The sequence below is a fragment of the Mauremys mutica genome, chromosome 5 (genome assembly GCF_020497125.1).
Source record: "Mauremys mutica isolate MM-2020 ecotype Southern chromosome 5, ASM2049712v1, whole genome shotgun sequence".
Classification (NCBI taxonomy): Eukaryota; Metazoa; Chordata; order Testudines; family Geoemydidae; genus Mauremys; species Mauremys mutica.
In genome coordinates, this window is record NC_059076.1 from 144579817 (window position 1) to 144594129 (window position 14313).

A 14313-nucleotide genomic window follows, 5' to 3' on the forward strand; every position below is an offset into this window, starting at 1 on the left:
CGACAAGCCGCCCATTGTACCTGCCAGTGGAGCTGGGCACAGGGAGACGGGTGCCCGGCCTGGGCCTGGCTTCTGCTGCCAGGTGGCAGCTTCCGAGGCCTGGGGAAGGGGGGGGGGGCGGGGGGCTGGACTGGGCTGGTGCAGCTTCACCGGGAGGAGAGGGCTCCGCTGCTGAGCTAGTCGGAGAAATACGATGTGCCAGGAAAGGGGGTCCTGGCTCCTTGGGCTCTTGGCTTCTCTCCTCCGTGGCCTGGGCAGCGCCGTCATTATCGTTCTGGATTCTTCCCGTTCCCAGAAGCAGGCCCGTGCTGGGGGCTGGCGGAGGCAGGGCGTTAGGCCATTTTCCACTCCATGCATCTGATGAAGTGGGTTCTAGCCCACGAAAGCTCATGCCCAAATAAGTTTGTTAGTCTCTAAGGTGCCACAAGGACTCCTCGTGGTTTTTGCTGATTCAGACTAACACGGCTACCACTCTAGTCATTTTGTATTATCTGCAAATTTCGCCACCTCACTGTTTACCCCTTTTTCCAGATTATTTATGAATATGTTGAATAGGACTGGGCCCAGTACAGACCCCTGGGGGACACCACTATTTACCCCCCTCCATTCTGAAAACTGACCATTTCTTCCTACCCTTTGTTTCGTGTCTTTTAGCCAGTTATCAAACCATGAGAGAACCTTCCCTCTTATCCCATGGCAGCTCACTTTGCTTAAAGCCTTTGGTGAGGGACCTTGTCAAAGGCTTTCTGGAAATCTAAGTACACTAGACCCACTGGATCCCCCTTGTCCACATGCTTGTTGACCCCCTCAAAGCATTCTAGTAGATTGGTGAGGCGTGATTTCCCTTTACTAAAACCATCTCTGTCCTCACACCCCGCCGTAGGCAGGGCAGGGCTGCTCGCCCCAGCACAGTCAGGGACTGAGGCACAGAGCAGCTAAGTGACTGGCCCAAGGGCACCCAGGCAGGCTGTAGCAGAGCAGGGCATAGATCCAGCATCACCCCAGTCCAGGCCAGTGCCCTGACCACTGCACCGCCCAGCCTTGTGCTGGGCAGGATTAAAACCAGGCATTCCTCCCGCTGCGGGGCCTGCTCTCCATCAGCCCTTGGGGCCTGGCTCAGCTGCTGCAGGAGTCCCTGCCCTGGGGATGGCTGGGGAGGAGCTGATGCCGCAGAATCCCGGCTGCTGAGAACAGTGCAGGGCTTTCCCCCTGGGCGGAACCACCCAGCCAAGGACCCCAATGGATTGGCATCTCCCAGCCCCTGTGCGGGGTGGGGCCGGGGTTCTGGGGGCGCTGCATGGTGCTGGCACACAAGGCCCTTGGGGTCACACCGCTCTGGGAGACCCGTAGCTCCAGCCAGCCGCCCACGTCCAGTCCCAGCTGCCCTCCCCTGGCTACGTACCCAGCCAGCTAGCCTGAGCTCCGGCAGGCACACGGCTACTTTTAGCCCAGCAGCTCAAATCAGAGCTACCACGTCTCCGTCGACGGCCCTGGGAACCAGCTGCCCAGCTGTGCCCTTAGCACCGAGGACACGACCCCCCAGACTGAGCTGTGTGCTCCGGCCAAGCCGGGCATTTGCACCCTCGCTTGTCTCCTGCCAGGGCTGCTGCTGCTGCAATCGAGACACCTCGCGCTGCCTGGAAACGGGTGAGCGAGCGGGGCTGTCGGGGAGGTGCCGAGTACTCTGGGCTGCGAGGAGCGAGAGCAAGTGAGCACGTGCACCCAGGGCTGCCACGTGCCCGGCCCACACGGGGCAGCAAAGAGAAGGTCGATCCGGATACGGTCCGGCTCCGAAAGGACATTGCAGAACTAGCGGGTTCAGAGGAGGGCAACGGGGACGAACAAGGGCCTGGAAAAAACTCTCCCATGAAGATCCAGCGCATCTGTTCTCCTTGTCCCAGGATACACCGACAAGGGGACAGCCAGCAACAGTGAACGCTGGGAGACTGTAAACCTAGCAAAGGAATTGCCTTTCCACACAACACAGAGCCAGCCTGTGGAACTCACTGCTACTGGATGTTGTGCGGGGGGGTGAAGAAACTGGCAAGATCCAAGGACTGGACATTTCTGTGGATGACAGGAATGAGACACGAACCTGTCAAAGGAGAGTGGGTGAAAATTCAAATGAACCTTCATGGAGGTTTCCTTGCCAGGGTCGCCTGGTTCTTTAGGGGTCAGGGATCATCTAGGAACCACTGAGCAAATGGGGGTGAGTCTGATCCTGGCCGGCTCAGCTCCAGGGGTGAAGGTCAGATCCAGGGGACCCAGGTGGCTGTGGGGAAGGGGGAGCCCCTGGCCCTGGAGGAACAATAATCCCAAGCCAGCATCAGAACAGTGTCATGCGAGCAAGACTTTTCCTCCAAGCGCAGTTTATTTTTTAACCAAAAAGGCAAAAAGTAGCAACTTGCTGGGAGTTAATTAACAAGCCAGGCAAAGCTCCCAGCGGCTGAGTGGGCAGGTGAAGAATCGCCACCCCTGAGCCTTCAGCGAGATCCTGGAATCTCGTATCGGTAACAGAACACGGAGAACTGCAGGAAGCTGGCGAGGCGGGATGGGAACCTCTCCAAGACCCTCCGGAAGCCCAAGCTCTCGTATAGCTGCTGGGCCGAGTACTGAACCATGGAGGTGGACAGCACGACCGCACTGTACCCGCGTTCCTGGGCGAAGCGGATGACCGTCCTGCAGAGCGCCCTGCCAATGCCCCGGCCCCGGTGCTCCCTCCCCACGGACATGCGCTTCAGTTCCAGGGCGCGCCCCCTTTCCGAGGGGTCCTCCGGCAGGACGGCCCCCACCATGCCCACCACCACCCCCTCAGCCTCTGCCACCCAGAAACAAGAGTCTGCTGCCTCCAGGTAGGTTCTCCGGATGTCCAGTAGGTCGTTGCGAAGAGACTGCTGGACGTACTCGGTCCAGAGAGACCGGATGTAAAACCAGCCCCCGATGAGAGTGAGCAGGAGAGCCAGGAGGGAGACCAGGAGGGACCCGGAGGCTGCGAACACCGCGAGGAACAGGCCCAGGAAGAGCAACTGGGTCTGGAGACACTTCAGCACGTGGATGTAGGCAGCAGGAGCGTACTCCATAATCCCATGGCCGAACATGGTGCGCACTGCCTCATAGTCACCATCCTCGTACTGCCGGATGCGGTACGGGGCCATGGGGCCGCGCGGCCCAGGCACTCTAGGGCAGACAGAGTTTAAAGCCAGGGGAGCGGGTTGGGACCTTGCTGATCCACCGGCCACTTCCCGCAGTGCCCCTCACTTCTCGCTGCACTGGGCTCACCCGTCCCCCTCACTGACTCCTGGCAAACACCTTCCACGCCTCCACCCACAGCCCTGCCCTCCACTCCCAGCTACCTCAGCACCCGCCCATCAGCCCTGCCCTGCGAGAGGAGCACCAGGAACGGGTGGGGGGTGGGGGAAGACAATCTCTCCCAGGGGCTCAGGAGAGAGGGGCTGGGGGGCAGGGCAGGGGGATTCACTAGGTGGACGCTGCCCCTTTAAATGCCAGCTGGTGACAGGCTGGCCGTGGAGGTTCCATGCCCCACGCTCCAAGCAGCTCCCCAGAGTAACGGGGCTGCGATCCCGGCTGGAGGGGGACGGCAGGTGTTCGTGGCTCAGCCTCTCCCCTCCCCCAGATCCACGCACAGAGCAGCTCGCACTGCAGTGGTCCCGTCACCCTTGTCCCCTGGGCCAGCGCGGTACCTACCCAGCGGGGGTGCAGCGCTGCGGGGTCACAGCCGGCCCGTTGGGCGCTCTCTGCTCAGGACGACCTGCTGCCATTGCAGGAGTGTTGGGAGCAGATCCCTGGAGCCCGAGTCCCCGGAGATTCCACGGTCGGGAGCAGAAGAGGCTTCCTGGACTCGTGGGAGAAGAGCCGCTCTGTATCCAGGGACTTTGCCCCACGCTGCAGGGGACAAAGGACAATAACCGTCCGCTGGGACCAAGCCCCCAGGAAGCTCCTCAACTCCATGGGGCACTTCCTGGATTCCTTATTCCTCCTCTGCTCTTTCACCTTCCCCAGCAAGGAGCAGGGCAGGGGGCCCAGCCCTGGGATGGGAGGAGAGGCCTGGGCAGTGGGAGGGGGTGGAAGACCCCAGAGGAGGCAGGTGTCAGCTGGACAGAGAGGACCGAAGGGGTGGGAGGGAAGGGGCGGGGAGCCCCGGCGTTTGGGACATAGAACAAGGCACAACGGCCCATGCTGCCCGGGACGGCCCAGAGTCGCTGCCCCTGCCTGGCACCGTCAGCTGCACAGCTGGGACTGCCGTCCTCCCTGGGCATGGCCAACAGCCCGCAGGGCGTCCAGCTCCGTGCACCACGGCAGGCACACAGCTCGGGGATTGTTTTAAGGCACGAATGGCCATAAACCCCCTGCACGGCCACTTCCCCACCCCCCCGGAGCGTTTGTCTGGTGGTTTGATTTGTCTCCCCCCAGCCAGTGATCACAGCAAACAGAAAAACATTCTCCCCAGCCTCGTTGTCGGAGTGCGTGAGCATAACCCCAGTGTCACGCAGTGTGGGGGAGTCAGGGCCCTGCACCCCCACTTCCTGCGACTCACCCTGACTCTCAGCCAGCCAGTAACACAGACGGGTTATTAGCCGACAGGACACGGTCCCAAGCAGGGCTTGTGGGTACAGCCAGGACCCCTCAGCCAGGTCCCTCTGGGGGCAAGGAGCTTAGACCCCAGACGTGGGGTTCCTGCCTCCTCCCAGCCAGCCCCAAACTGACACTGAAAACCCCTCCAGCCGGCTCTGCCCCCTCCTCCTCTCCCTTTGTCCAGCTTCCCGGGCAAAGGTGTGACCCCCCCCGCCCTTCCTGGCTCAGGTCCTGTCCCTCACCCAAAGTCACCCCCTGCTCTCCCCTCCCCCATGCAGACAGCCCCAGTAAAACTAGACACATTCCCTGGGCAGCCTGCCCCGCTCCCTGCTGCATCACCCCCAGCCCCCGCAGGAGCCAGCAGCCATCCCAGGCCGCTGCAGGGGGGTGGGCTGGGCACTGACCCGGGAGCCTGGCACTGCTGGTGATGGGGGCAGGCTGCTCAGTGCCTCCCTTTGCACACCTGGGCTTGCACACCTGGGCGCGAAGCTCTGTGGATCTAACACTTCCCTGGGGAGACCCCAGCTGGCCTGACTCCCAGTCACGGCTCTAACCACAGGGCAGGACCCTCGTGCTGCTCACAAGGCTCGCCTGCTCTGGGGCATGGTGAGCGACGGCTGCCCTCGGGGAAATGCTCCATGACCGGCACAGGGGAGGGCCTGACGTGCCCCGGATCCCCTCGGTTCGGCCTGGCCCTGACACACCCAGGCACCGCCAGAAGCTCTGGAGAGGGAGCGCAGCAGTCAGTGCTCGCCTGGTGATACCTGTTCTGCTGCCCGGCTGGGCAGGACGCCTGGGTTCTCTCCCCCGCTCTCAGAACGGCCTGGGCTCCAAAGCTCAGTGTAGCTGCGGCCTGGCCAGCCAGTCCCCACCAACAGCCCCCCACTAACACCTCCTGTGTGGGAGCTGCGGACTGGCCAGCTCAGGGCCTTGGACGCGGTTTCAGTTCCTGCGTTTGCAGCTGAGCGAGGAGCAAAGCCAGTTCCTCTCCCGAGCAGCCCCATAGCACCATGGCACAGGCCCCCCGGCCAGCCATGCTTCTGGGGCCGTGCAAAACCCCAGAGTGCAGCGACACGCTGCAGTGCCCCCCCCCAGCTGCCGGACTCACCTGTGCACAGACCCCGGCCGGAGTGACCCCCCCCGCCCCTTCCAGCCAGGAGCTCCCCCGCCAGCTGCCTAGAGCCGAGCCGTAGCCGCCCCCCCCCCGGGAATCCAGCCAGCGGGCGGGGCCCAGGCTGCTTAAAGGGACAGCCGGCTTCAGAGAGAGCCTGACAGGCAGCTCCGCCTGGGGGGCAGGTCAGCTCCCCCCCGACTGCCGCACTCGAGCAATAAGCTGCTCGCCCCCCCCCAGAACCCCCCCTCTAGCTGCTCCCCTCCCTCCCGGCGGGCGTGGAAGCGGATTATAGCTGCGTCCGCTCGAGCTGCTCTGTGCTGGGAGCCCCCATCTCTGCAAGGGGGTCACAGCACGACCCACCCGCCCTCGGGGTCAGGCCTCGGCCACGTCCCGCAGCAGCCAGCAGCCAGGCAGTGTGGGCGAGTGGCTGGGGCGGTGGGCTAGCGTGCAGGAGGCGGGGCTACCCCAGCTCTGCCCCTGACCTGCTGCGGGACGTCTGGGCGGGTTTCCCCTCGGCCCTTTGCCTGGGGCGTCTCTGTGGCCTGGCAGCTGCTGGGGGCAGAGCCTGGCTGGCTGCGTGTGTGCAGGACAATGGGGGGCCAGGCGCTGCGGGGGCCACACACACAACGAATAGTTCACCTACAGGTGGAACTGGGGGGCGGGGGGGGATGAGCAAACTGGAGCCACAGCCCTTTCCCCCTCCCAGAACCTCTTGCCCAGATCCGGGGGGGGGGGGCACTCAGGACATGCAAAGAACAATGAAACCTGCCCCGGGCTATTCGCATCCCACTGGAGCGAGCTGACGGCCAGTTCAGGCTGTACCAGCTCCTGTGCCAGCTCTGCCGAGGAGAGACACCCCTGATGCTGCGGTTACTGCGGAGAATCCACAGGCTGCGCCAGGGCTGTCTGAGGGGCCGGGACGTTTTATAGCGAAACTGTCCCCAAAGTTTTTACCTCGCGTCCCCCTTAACCCTGTCCGCGCCCCTCCCCCCGCGCTGAGGCTGGGAGCAGGGCGATGTCTCCGGGTGAGGGGGGACACAGACAGGGGTGAGGGGGCCGAGGCTGGGGCCACAGCTGGGGGTGGGCCTGGGGCCAGGAGCAGAGGCCTGCGTAAAACCTGGGGGTCCTGCAGCACCCCTACACCCCTACTTCCCGCGCCTAGGCTGGCCGCTGCAAGTCCTAACCGGATGGAAGGCTCCCGGCTATTGCCATGCAAACAAGCCTGACATCGGTGCTTTGTCTCAGCGGCTCTCAACCGTTCCAGACCAGTGTACCCCTCTCAGGGGGCTGGCTTCTCTTGCGTACCCCACAAGTGTCATCTCACTTAAATCTGCTTCCTTACAAAACCAGACATAAAAATACCAACGTGTCACAGCCCAATGGCTGCGTCTCATTTATGCCATGTACTTATAAAATAAATCGATTGGAATATAAATACTGTACTTACGTTTCAGTTTATCATCTATAGAGCAGTATAAACCTGTCAGTGTCTGTATGAAATTTGAGTTTGTGCTGACTTCGCTCGTGCTGTTTACGTGGCTTGTTGTAAAACTAGGCAAATCTCTAGATGAGTTGATGTCCAAGCTGGAAGACCCCTGCGTACCCCCGGGACACATGTATCCCTGGCTGAGAACCACTGGTTTATCTCACCCACATACACCCCCTACCTCAGGCCAGCGAAGGCGGGTGGAGAGTGTTCTGCAGGGCAGTGAAAGTGAAAGGAGGGAGCAGGAACGTCTCTGTGTTTCCTGTGGAAGAGCGACTGAACGAGAACGCGCAGGGTGGCGTGCTCGAGCATGCAGGGGTGTAATCAGGAAGGCCAAAGCACAACTGGAGTTGCAGCTAACGAGAGGTTAAGAGTAACAAGAAGGGTTTCTACAGGTATGTTAGCAACAAGAAGGTCAGGGAAAGTGTGGCCCCTTGCTGAATGGGGGTGGCAACCTAGTGACAGAGGATGTGGAAAAAGCTGAAGTACTCAATGCTTTTTTTGCCCTGGGTCTGCACAGACAAGGTCAGCTCCCAGACGGCTGCACGGGGCAGCACGGTATGGGGAGGAGGTGAGCAGCCCTCAGTGGTGAAAGAACAGGTTAAGGACTATTTAGAAAAGCTGGACATGCACAAGTCCATGGGGCCGGATCGAATGCATCCCAGGGTGCTGAGGGAGTTGGCTGATGTGATTGCAGAGCCATTGGCCATTATCTTTGAAAATTCGTGGTGATCAGGGGAGGTCCCAGATGACTGGAAAAAAGCCAATGTAGTGCCCATCTTTAAAAAAAGGGAAGGAGGATCCAGGAAACTACAGACCGGTCAGCCTCACCTCAGTCCCTGGAAAAATCATGGAGCAGGTCCTCCAGGAATCAATTCTGAAGCACTTAGAGGAGAGGAAAGTGATCAGGAACAGTCAGCATGGATTCACCAAGGCCATCATGCCTGACCAACCTGACTGCCTTCTATGAGGAGATAACTGGCTCCGTGGATATGGGGAAAGCCGTAGATGTGATGTATCTTGACTTTAGCAAAGCTTTAGATACGGTCTCCCACACTATTCTTGCCAGCAAGTTAAAGAAGTATGGGCTGGATGAACGGACTGTAAGGTGGATAGAAAGCTGGCTAGATCGTCGGGCTCAACGGGTAGTGATCAACAGCTCCATGTCTAGTTGGTAGCTGGTATCATGCCAGGTGCCCCAGGGGTCGGTCCTGGGGCCGGTTTTGTTCAACATCTTCATTAATGATCTGGATGATGGGATGAACTGCATCTTCAGCCAATTCGCAGATGACACTAAGCTGGAGGGAAGGGATAGAGGGACCTAGACAAATTGGAGGATTGGGCCAAAAGAAATCTGATGAGATTCAACAAGGACAAGTTGCACTTAGGACAGAAGAATCTGACAATAAGGTACCTGGCCCCGCGGGCTCGGGAAATGCTCTTACCCTGGCTCAGGCACGGAGAGGCTTGTTCACACTCACACAGGCAGGCAATCGAACCCAGCTCTGACTCCTAGTCAGGGCCCTAACCACTGGGCCAGCCTTCCTCTGCCATCAGCCAATAGCAGAGCAGGCTCTTCTGGGATGCTAGGTGTTACATATAGGCCTGTTTGTGGGCTTGACAGAATTTTGGGGTTGCCTTTTGATATTCTTGTATCCTTACTAATATGTGTGATCAAAGACACCGTGTGTTGCTTCTCATAGAATCACAGAATATCAGGGATGGGAATGTTGTCTAGTTCTGCTGGGACTGTCTGCATGGGGGAGGGGAGATGTGGGGGTGACTTTATTTGAGGGTCGGTACCTGAGCCTGTAACCTGAGCCAGGAGGGGGGTGGGGCCAGGTGACACCTTTGCCTGGGACACTAGACAAAGGGAGAGGAGGAGCCGGGGGGAGGGGAGGGAGCCAGCTGGAGGAGGGGGTTCAGTTTGGGGCTGGCTGGGAGGAGGCAGGAACCCAAGTCTGGGGTCTAAGCTCCTTGCCCCCAGAGGGACCTGGCTGCAGGGTCCTGGCTGTACCCACAAGCCCTTCTTGGGACTGTGTCCTGTCGGCTAATAACCCTGCTGTGTTACTGGCTGGCTGAGAGTCAGGGTGAGTCGCAGGAAGTGAGGGTGCAGGGCCCGGACTCCCCCACACTCTGTGGCACCCCCCAAAGCTCTGCCATGCGACTCCACATTTGCGCAGATCAAACGCAAATGGACTTGAGAGTGCGGAGATGCAGGACTTCAGATCTCTCTGAGAAGAAAAGTGGTTGTCGAAACACTCTGCCAGTGTAGCCAGCACTTGTCTGTGAACTGACGGATCAGATTCAGTTCCTTGATCAGTGTTTGTCTAGCGTTTTTTTCAACTGCGGGCAGAGAGTGTAGTCACATGGAGGTAACTGAGGTGACATTGACTGCAGGTGTAGCATGAATTTTCACACCCCTACAATTAGTGTGGGCAAGAGGTGATTTTCTTCCCCTGCAATGACTCATTCAACACGTTCAGGTGACCAGTGATGTCGACGAGAAAAGCCACATCCAAAATCCAGTTTTCATCTTCTAACTCTGGTACGTTTGAGATTTCTGAGCAAGAACCGGCTGGATTTCTGGTAGACGTGCCAGGGAACGGCCCAGGACTTTAACCACGGCGTAACCACCGCATGTCAGTGGGCGTGACGAGGTCTCCATCTTCTGTTTCAATTAGTCCACAAGTTCCCCACCTGGACGGTGACACAGGGGGCGAGCGCATATGAAGTGAACAATCTGCACCACGTGGTCCCTTACAGGTTTCAGCCTGTCTCCCTTGTCAGGTTTAGCGCCGAGCACTTCTTGGTGTATTACGCAATGCACCCCAAATATGTCAGGTTCACAAGCTTTCCACAACCACAAAGCCATGGTGTGTTCCTGGCACGGAGGGGCACCCATCTGGTGTAAGCTGCTTCCAGCAACAAGGGCCGTTCCCAGCCGCTTGGCTAGTCCCTGTGTCACAGGGTCCCCGGGCGATGCTCTGGAACTGCTCCCCCACCAAGCCAGGCAGGACTCTGGGGAGCCTCCTCTCCCTCGGAGCAGCCTGTCTGCAGGGCAAGAAGCTCACGTCTTCCACCTTCCTGGGTCTCTCCTTGGAGCATTCAGCATCCTCTGCCCCTCCATGCGCTTCCCACAGCGAGTCCACCCCAGCGGGGTCCTGGGGAAGCCACAGGGTCCTGCCCCCCCACTGCGCAGTCAGACGTGACTCTCAGCCAGCCAGTAAAACGGAGGTTTATTAGATGACAGGAACATAGTCTAAAACAGGGGGGGCTGGAGGCGGTTTTTCAGATTGGAGCTGGCTGGGTACTGGAAGTGAGGACAGATGTGGGGGTCTGGCTCGCTGGGCCCCAGAATGGGGTGAGTCTGATCCTGGCCGGCTCAGCTCCAGGGGTGAAGGTCAGATCCAGGGGACCCAGGTGGCTGTGGGGAAGGGGGAGCCCCTGGCCCTGGGGGAACAATAATCCCAAGCCAGCATCAGAACAGCGTCTGCGAGCGAGACTTTTCCTCCAAGCGCAGTTTATTTTTTAACCAAAAAGGCAAAAAGTAGCAACTTGCTGGGAGTTAATTAACAAGCCAGGCAAAGCTCCCAGCGGCTGAGTGGGCAGGTGAAGAATCCACCCCTGAGCCTTCAGCGAGATCCTGGAATCTCGTATCGGTAACAGAACACGGAGAACTGCAGGAAGCTGGCGAGGCGGGATGGGGACCTCTCTGAAACCCTCTGGAAGCCCAAGCTCTCGTATAGCTGCTGGGCCGAGTAGTGAACCATGGAGGTGGACAGCACGACCGCACTGTACCCGCGTTCCTGGGCGAAGCGGATGACCGTCCTGCAGAGCACCCTGCCAATGCCCCGGCCCCGGTGCTCCCTCCCCACGGACATGCGCTTCAGTTCCAGGGCGCGCCCCCTTTCCGAGGGGTCCTCCGGCAGGATGGCCCCCACCATGCCCACCACCACCCCCTCAGCCTCTGCCACCCAGAAACAAGAGTCTGCTGCCTGCAGGTAGATTCTCCGGATGTCCAGTAGGTCGTTGCGAAGAAACTGCTGGACGTACTCGGTCCAGAGAGACTGGATGCAAAACCAGCCCCCGATGAGAGTGAGCAGGAGAGCCAGGAGGGAGACCAGGAGGGACCCAGAGCCTGCGAGCATGGCCAGGAACAGGCCCAGGAAGAGCAGCTGGGTCTGGAGACACTTCAGCATGTGGATGTAGGCAGCAGGAGCGTGCTCCATAATCCCATGGCCGAACATGGTGCGCACCGCCTCGTAGTCACCGTCCTCGTACTGCCGGATGCGGTACGGGGCCATGGGGCCATGCAGCCCAGGCACTCTAGGGCAGAGAGAGTTTAAAGCCAGGGGAGCGGGTTGGGACCTTGCTGATCCACCGGCCACTTCCCGCAGTGCCCCTCACTTCTCGCTGCACTGAGCTCCCCCGTCCCCCTCACTGACTCCTGGCAAACACCTTCCACGCCTCCACCCACAGCCCTGCCCTCCACTCCCAGCTACCTCAGCACCCGCCCATCAGCCCTGCCCTGCGAGAGGAGCACCAGGAACGGGTGGGGGGCGGGGGAAGACAATCTCTCCCAGGGGCTCAGGAGAGAGGGGCTGGGGGGCAGGGCAGGGGGATTCACTAGGCGGACGCTGCCCCTTTAAACGCCAGCCCCAGCTGGTGACAGGCTGGCCGTGGAGGTTCCATGCCCCACGCTCCAAGCAGCTCCCCAGAGTAACGGGGCTGCGATCCCGGCTGGAGGGGGACGGCAGGTGTTTGTGGATCAGCCTCTCCCCTCCCCCAGATCCACGCACAGAGCAGCTCGCACTGCAGTGGTCCTGTCACCCTTGTCCCCTGGGCCAGCGCGGTACCTACCCAGCGGGGGTGCAGCGCTGCGGGGTCACAGCCGGCCCGTTGGGCGCTCTCTGCTCAGGACGACCTGCTGCCATTGCAGGAGTGTTGGGAGCAGATCCCTGGAGCCCGAGTCCCCGGAGATTCCACGGTCGGGAGCAGAAGAGGCTTCCTGGACTCGTGGGAGAAGAGCCGCTCTGTATCCAGGGCTTGTGCCCCACGCTGCAGGGGACAAAGGACAATAACCGTCCGCTGGGACCAAGCCCCCGGGAAGCTCCTCAACTCCATGGGGCACTTCCTGGATTCCTTATTCCTCCTCTGCTCTTTCACCTTCCCCAGCAAGGAGCAGGGCAGGGGGCCCAGCCCTGGGATGGGAGGAGAGGCCTGGGCAGTGGGAGGGGGTGGGAGACCCCAGAGGAGGCAGGTGTCAGCTGGACAGAGAGGACCGAAGGGGTGGGAGGGAAGGGGCGGGGAGCCCCGGTGTTTGGGACATAGAACAAGGCACAACGGCCCATGCTGCCCGGGACGGCCCAGAGTCGCTGCCCCTGCCTGGCACCGTCAGCTGCACAGCCGGGACTGCCGTCCTCCCTGGGCATGGCCAACAGCCCGCAGGGCGTCCAGCTCCGTGCACCACGGCAGGCACACAGCTCGGGGATTGTTTTAAGGCACGAATGGCCATAAACCCCCTGCACGGCCACTTCCCCACCCCCCCGGAGCGTTTGTCTGGTGGTTTGATTTGTCTCCCCCCAGGCAGTGATCACAGCAAACAGAAAAACATTCTCCCCAGCCTCGTTGTCGGAGTGCGTGAGCATAACCCCAGTGTCACGCAGTGTGGGGGAGTCAGGGCCCTGCACCCCCACTTCCTGCGACTCACCCTGACTCTCAGCCAGCCAGTAACACAGACGGGTTATTAGCCGACAGGACACGGTCCCAAGCAGGGCTTGTAGGTACAGCCAGGACCCCTCAGCCAGGTCCCTCTGGGGGCAAGGAGCTTAGACCCAGACGTGGGGTTCCTGCCTCCTCCCAGCCAGCCCCAAACTGACAATAAAAACCCCTGCAGCCGGCTCTGCCCCCTCCTCCTCTCCCTTTGTCCAGCTTCCCGGGCAAAGGTGTGACCCCCCCCCTTCCAGGCTCAGGTCCTGTCCCTCACCCAAAGTCACCCCCTGCTCTCCCCTCCCCCATGCAGACAGCCCCAGTAAAACTAGACACATTCCCTGGGCAGCCTGCCCCGCTCCCTGCTGCGTCACCCCCAGCCCCCGCAGGAGCCAGCAGCCATCCCAGGCCGCTGCAGGGGGGTGGGCTGGGCACTGACCCGGGAGCCTGGCACTGCTGGTGATGGGGGCAGGCTGCTCAGTGCCTCCCTTTGCACACCTGGGCTTGCACACCTGGGCGCGAAGCTCTGTGGATCTAACACTTCCCTGGGGAGACCCCGGCTGGCCTGACTCCCAGTCACGGCTCTAACTACAGGGCAGGACCCTCGTGCTGCTCACAAGGCTCGCCTGCTCTGGGGCATGGTGAGCGACGGCTGCCCTCGGGGAAATGCTCCATGACCGGCACAGGGGAGGGCCTGACGTGCCCCGGATCCCCTCGGTTCGGCCTGGCCCTGACACACCCAGGCACCGCCAGAAGCTCTGGAGAGGGAGCGCAGCAGTCAGTGCTCGCCTGGTGATACCTGTTCTGCTGCCCGGCTGGGCAGGACGCCTGGGTTCTCTCCCCCGCTCTCAGAACGGCCTGGGCTCCAAAGCTCAGTGTAGCTGCGGCCTGGCCAGCCAGTCCCCACCAACAGCCCCCCACTAACACCTCCTGTGTGGGAGCTGCGGGCTGGCCAGCTCAGGGCCTTGGACAGCACGACCCACCCGCCCTAGGGGTCAGGCCTCGGCCACGTCCCGCAGCAGCCAGCAGCCAGGCAGTGTGGGCGAGTGGCTGGGGCGGTGGGCTAGCGTGCAGGAGGCGGGGCTACCCCAGCTCTGCCCCTGACCTGCTGCGGGATGTCTGGGCGTGTTTCTCTCTCGGTTCAGAGCCCCCCTTCTGACCCTGGCCCCCCTCTGGACAGGCTCCTCGGGGCGGGGCCCGGGTCTTACAGCCATCTTCCCCCTGTCCCGGGCCTTCCTCCCCCTCTGGCAGAAGTCACAGGAGCGGCAGTGCTGCCGGACATGGGCAAAGACCCCAGGCCAGTAATAGTTCTGTAGCAGCCTCTGCTGGGTATGCCAGGCTCCCTGGTGCCCTGAGGGGGGAATGTCATGGGCCTGGCACAGCAGCTGGTGGCGATACTCCTGGGGTA

General features: G+C 61.1%; 2 protein-coding genes across 6 annotated transcripts; both read right to left on the reverse strand.

Moving 5' to 3' along the window:
• Positions 1-1197: 1197 nt before the first annotated feature.
• On the reverse strand, positions 1198-7556 carry LOC123370619 (N-acetyltransferase family 8 member 3-like). Of its 4 annotated transcripts, none has more exons than XM_045017253.1 (3): positions 7375-7556; positions 3706-3903; positions 1198-3177 (listed from the first exon to the last, which is right to left on the reverse strand). In XM_045017253.1, exons 1-3 carry the CDS (start codon positions 7503-7505, stop codon positions 2484-2486), a joined length of 1023 nt encoding a protein of 340 aa, XP_044873188.1. In that variant the 5' UTR covers positions 7506-7556; the 3' UTR covers positions 1198-2483. The 4 variants fall into 4 exon arrangements, with proteins under 4 accessions (XP_044873188.1, XP_044873191.1, XP_044873189.1 ...); XM_045017256.1 differs by lacking the exon at positions 7375-7556 and adding an exon at positions 5702-5748 and having other exon boundaries at positions 1199-3177; positions 3706-3906; XM_045017254.1 differs by having other exon boundaries at positions 1200-3177; positions 7155-7460.
• A 3143-nt stretch (positions 7557-10699) lies between these two features.
• Positions 10700-13978, reverse strand: LOC123371424 (N-acetyltransferase family 8 member 3-like). Of its 2 annotated transcripts, none has more exons than XM_045019031.1 (3): positions 13889-13978; positions 12057-12254; positions 10700-11522 (listed from the first exon to the last, which is right to left on the reverse strand). In XM_045019031.1, exons 2-3 carry the CDS (start codon positions 12128-12130, stop codon positions 10829-10831), a joined length of 768 nt encoding a protein of 255 aa, XP_044874966.1. In that variant the 5' UTR covers positions 12131-12254; positions 13889-13978; the 3' UTR covers positions 10700-10828. The 2 variants fall into 2 exon arrangements, with proteins under 2 accessions (XP_044874966.1, XP_044874965.1); XM_045019030.1 differs by lacking the exon at positions 13889-13978 and adding an exon at positions 13705-13867.
• Positions 13979-14313: the final 335 nt, after the last annotated feature.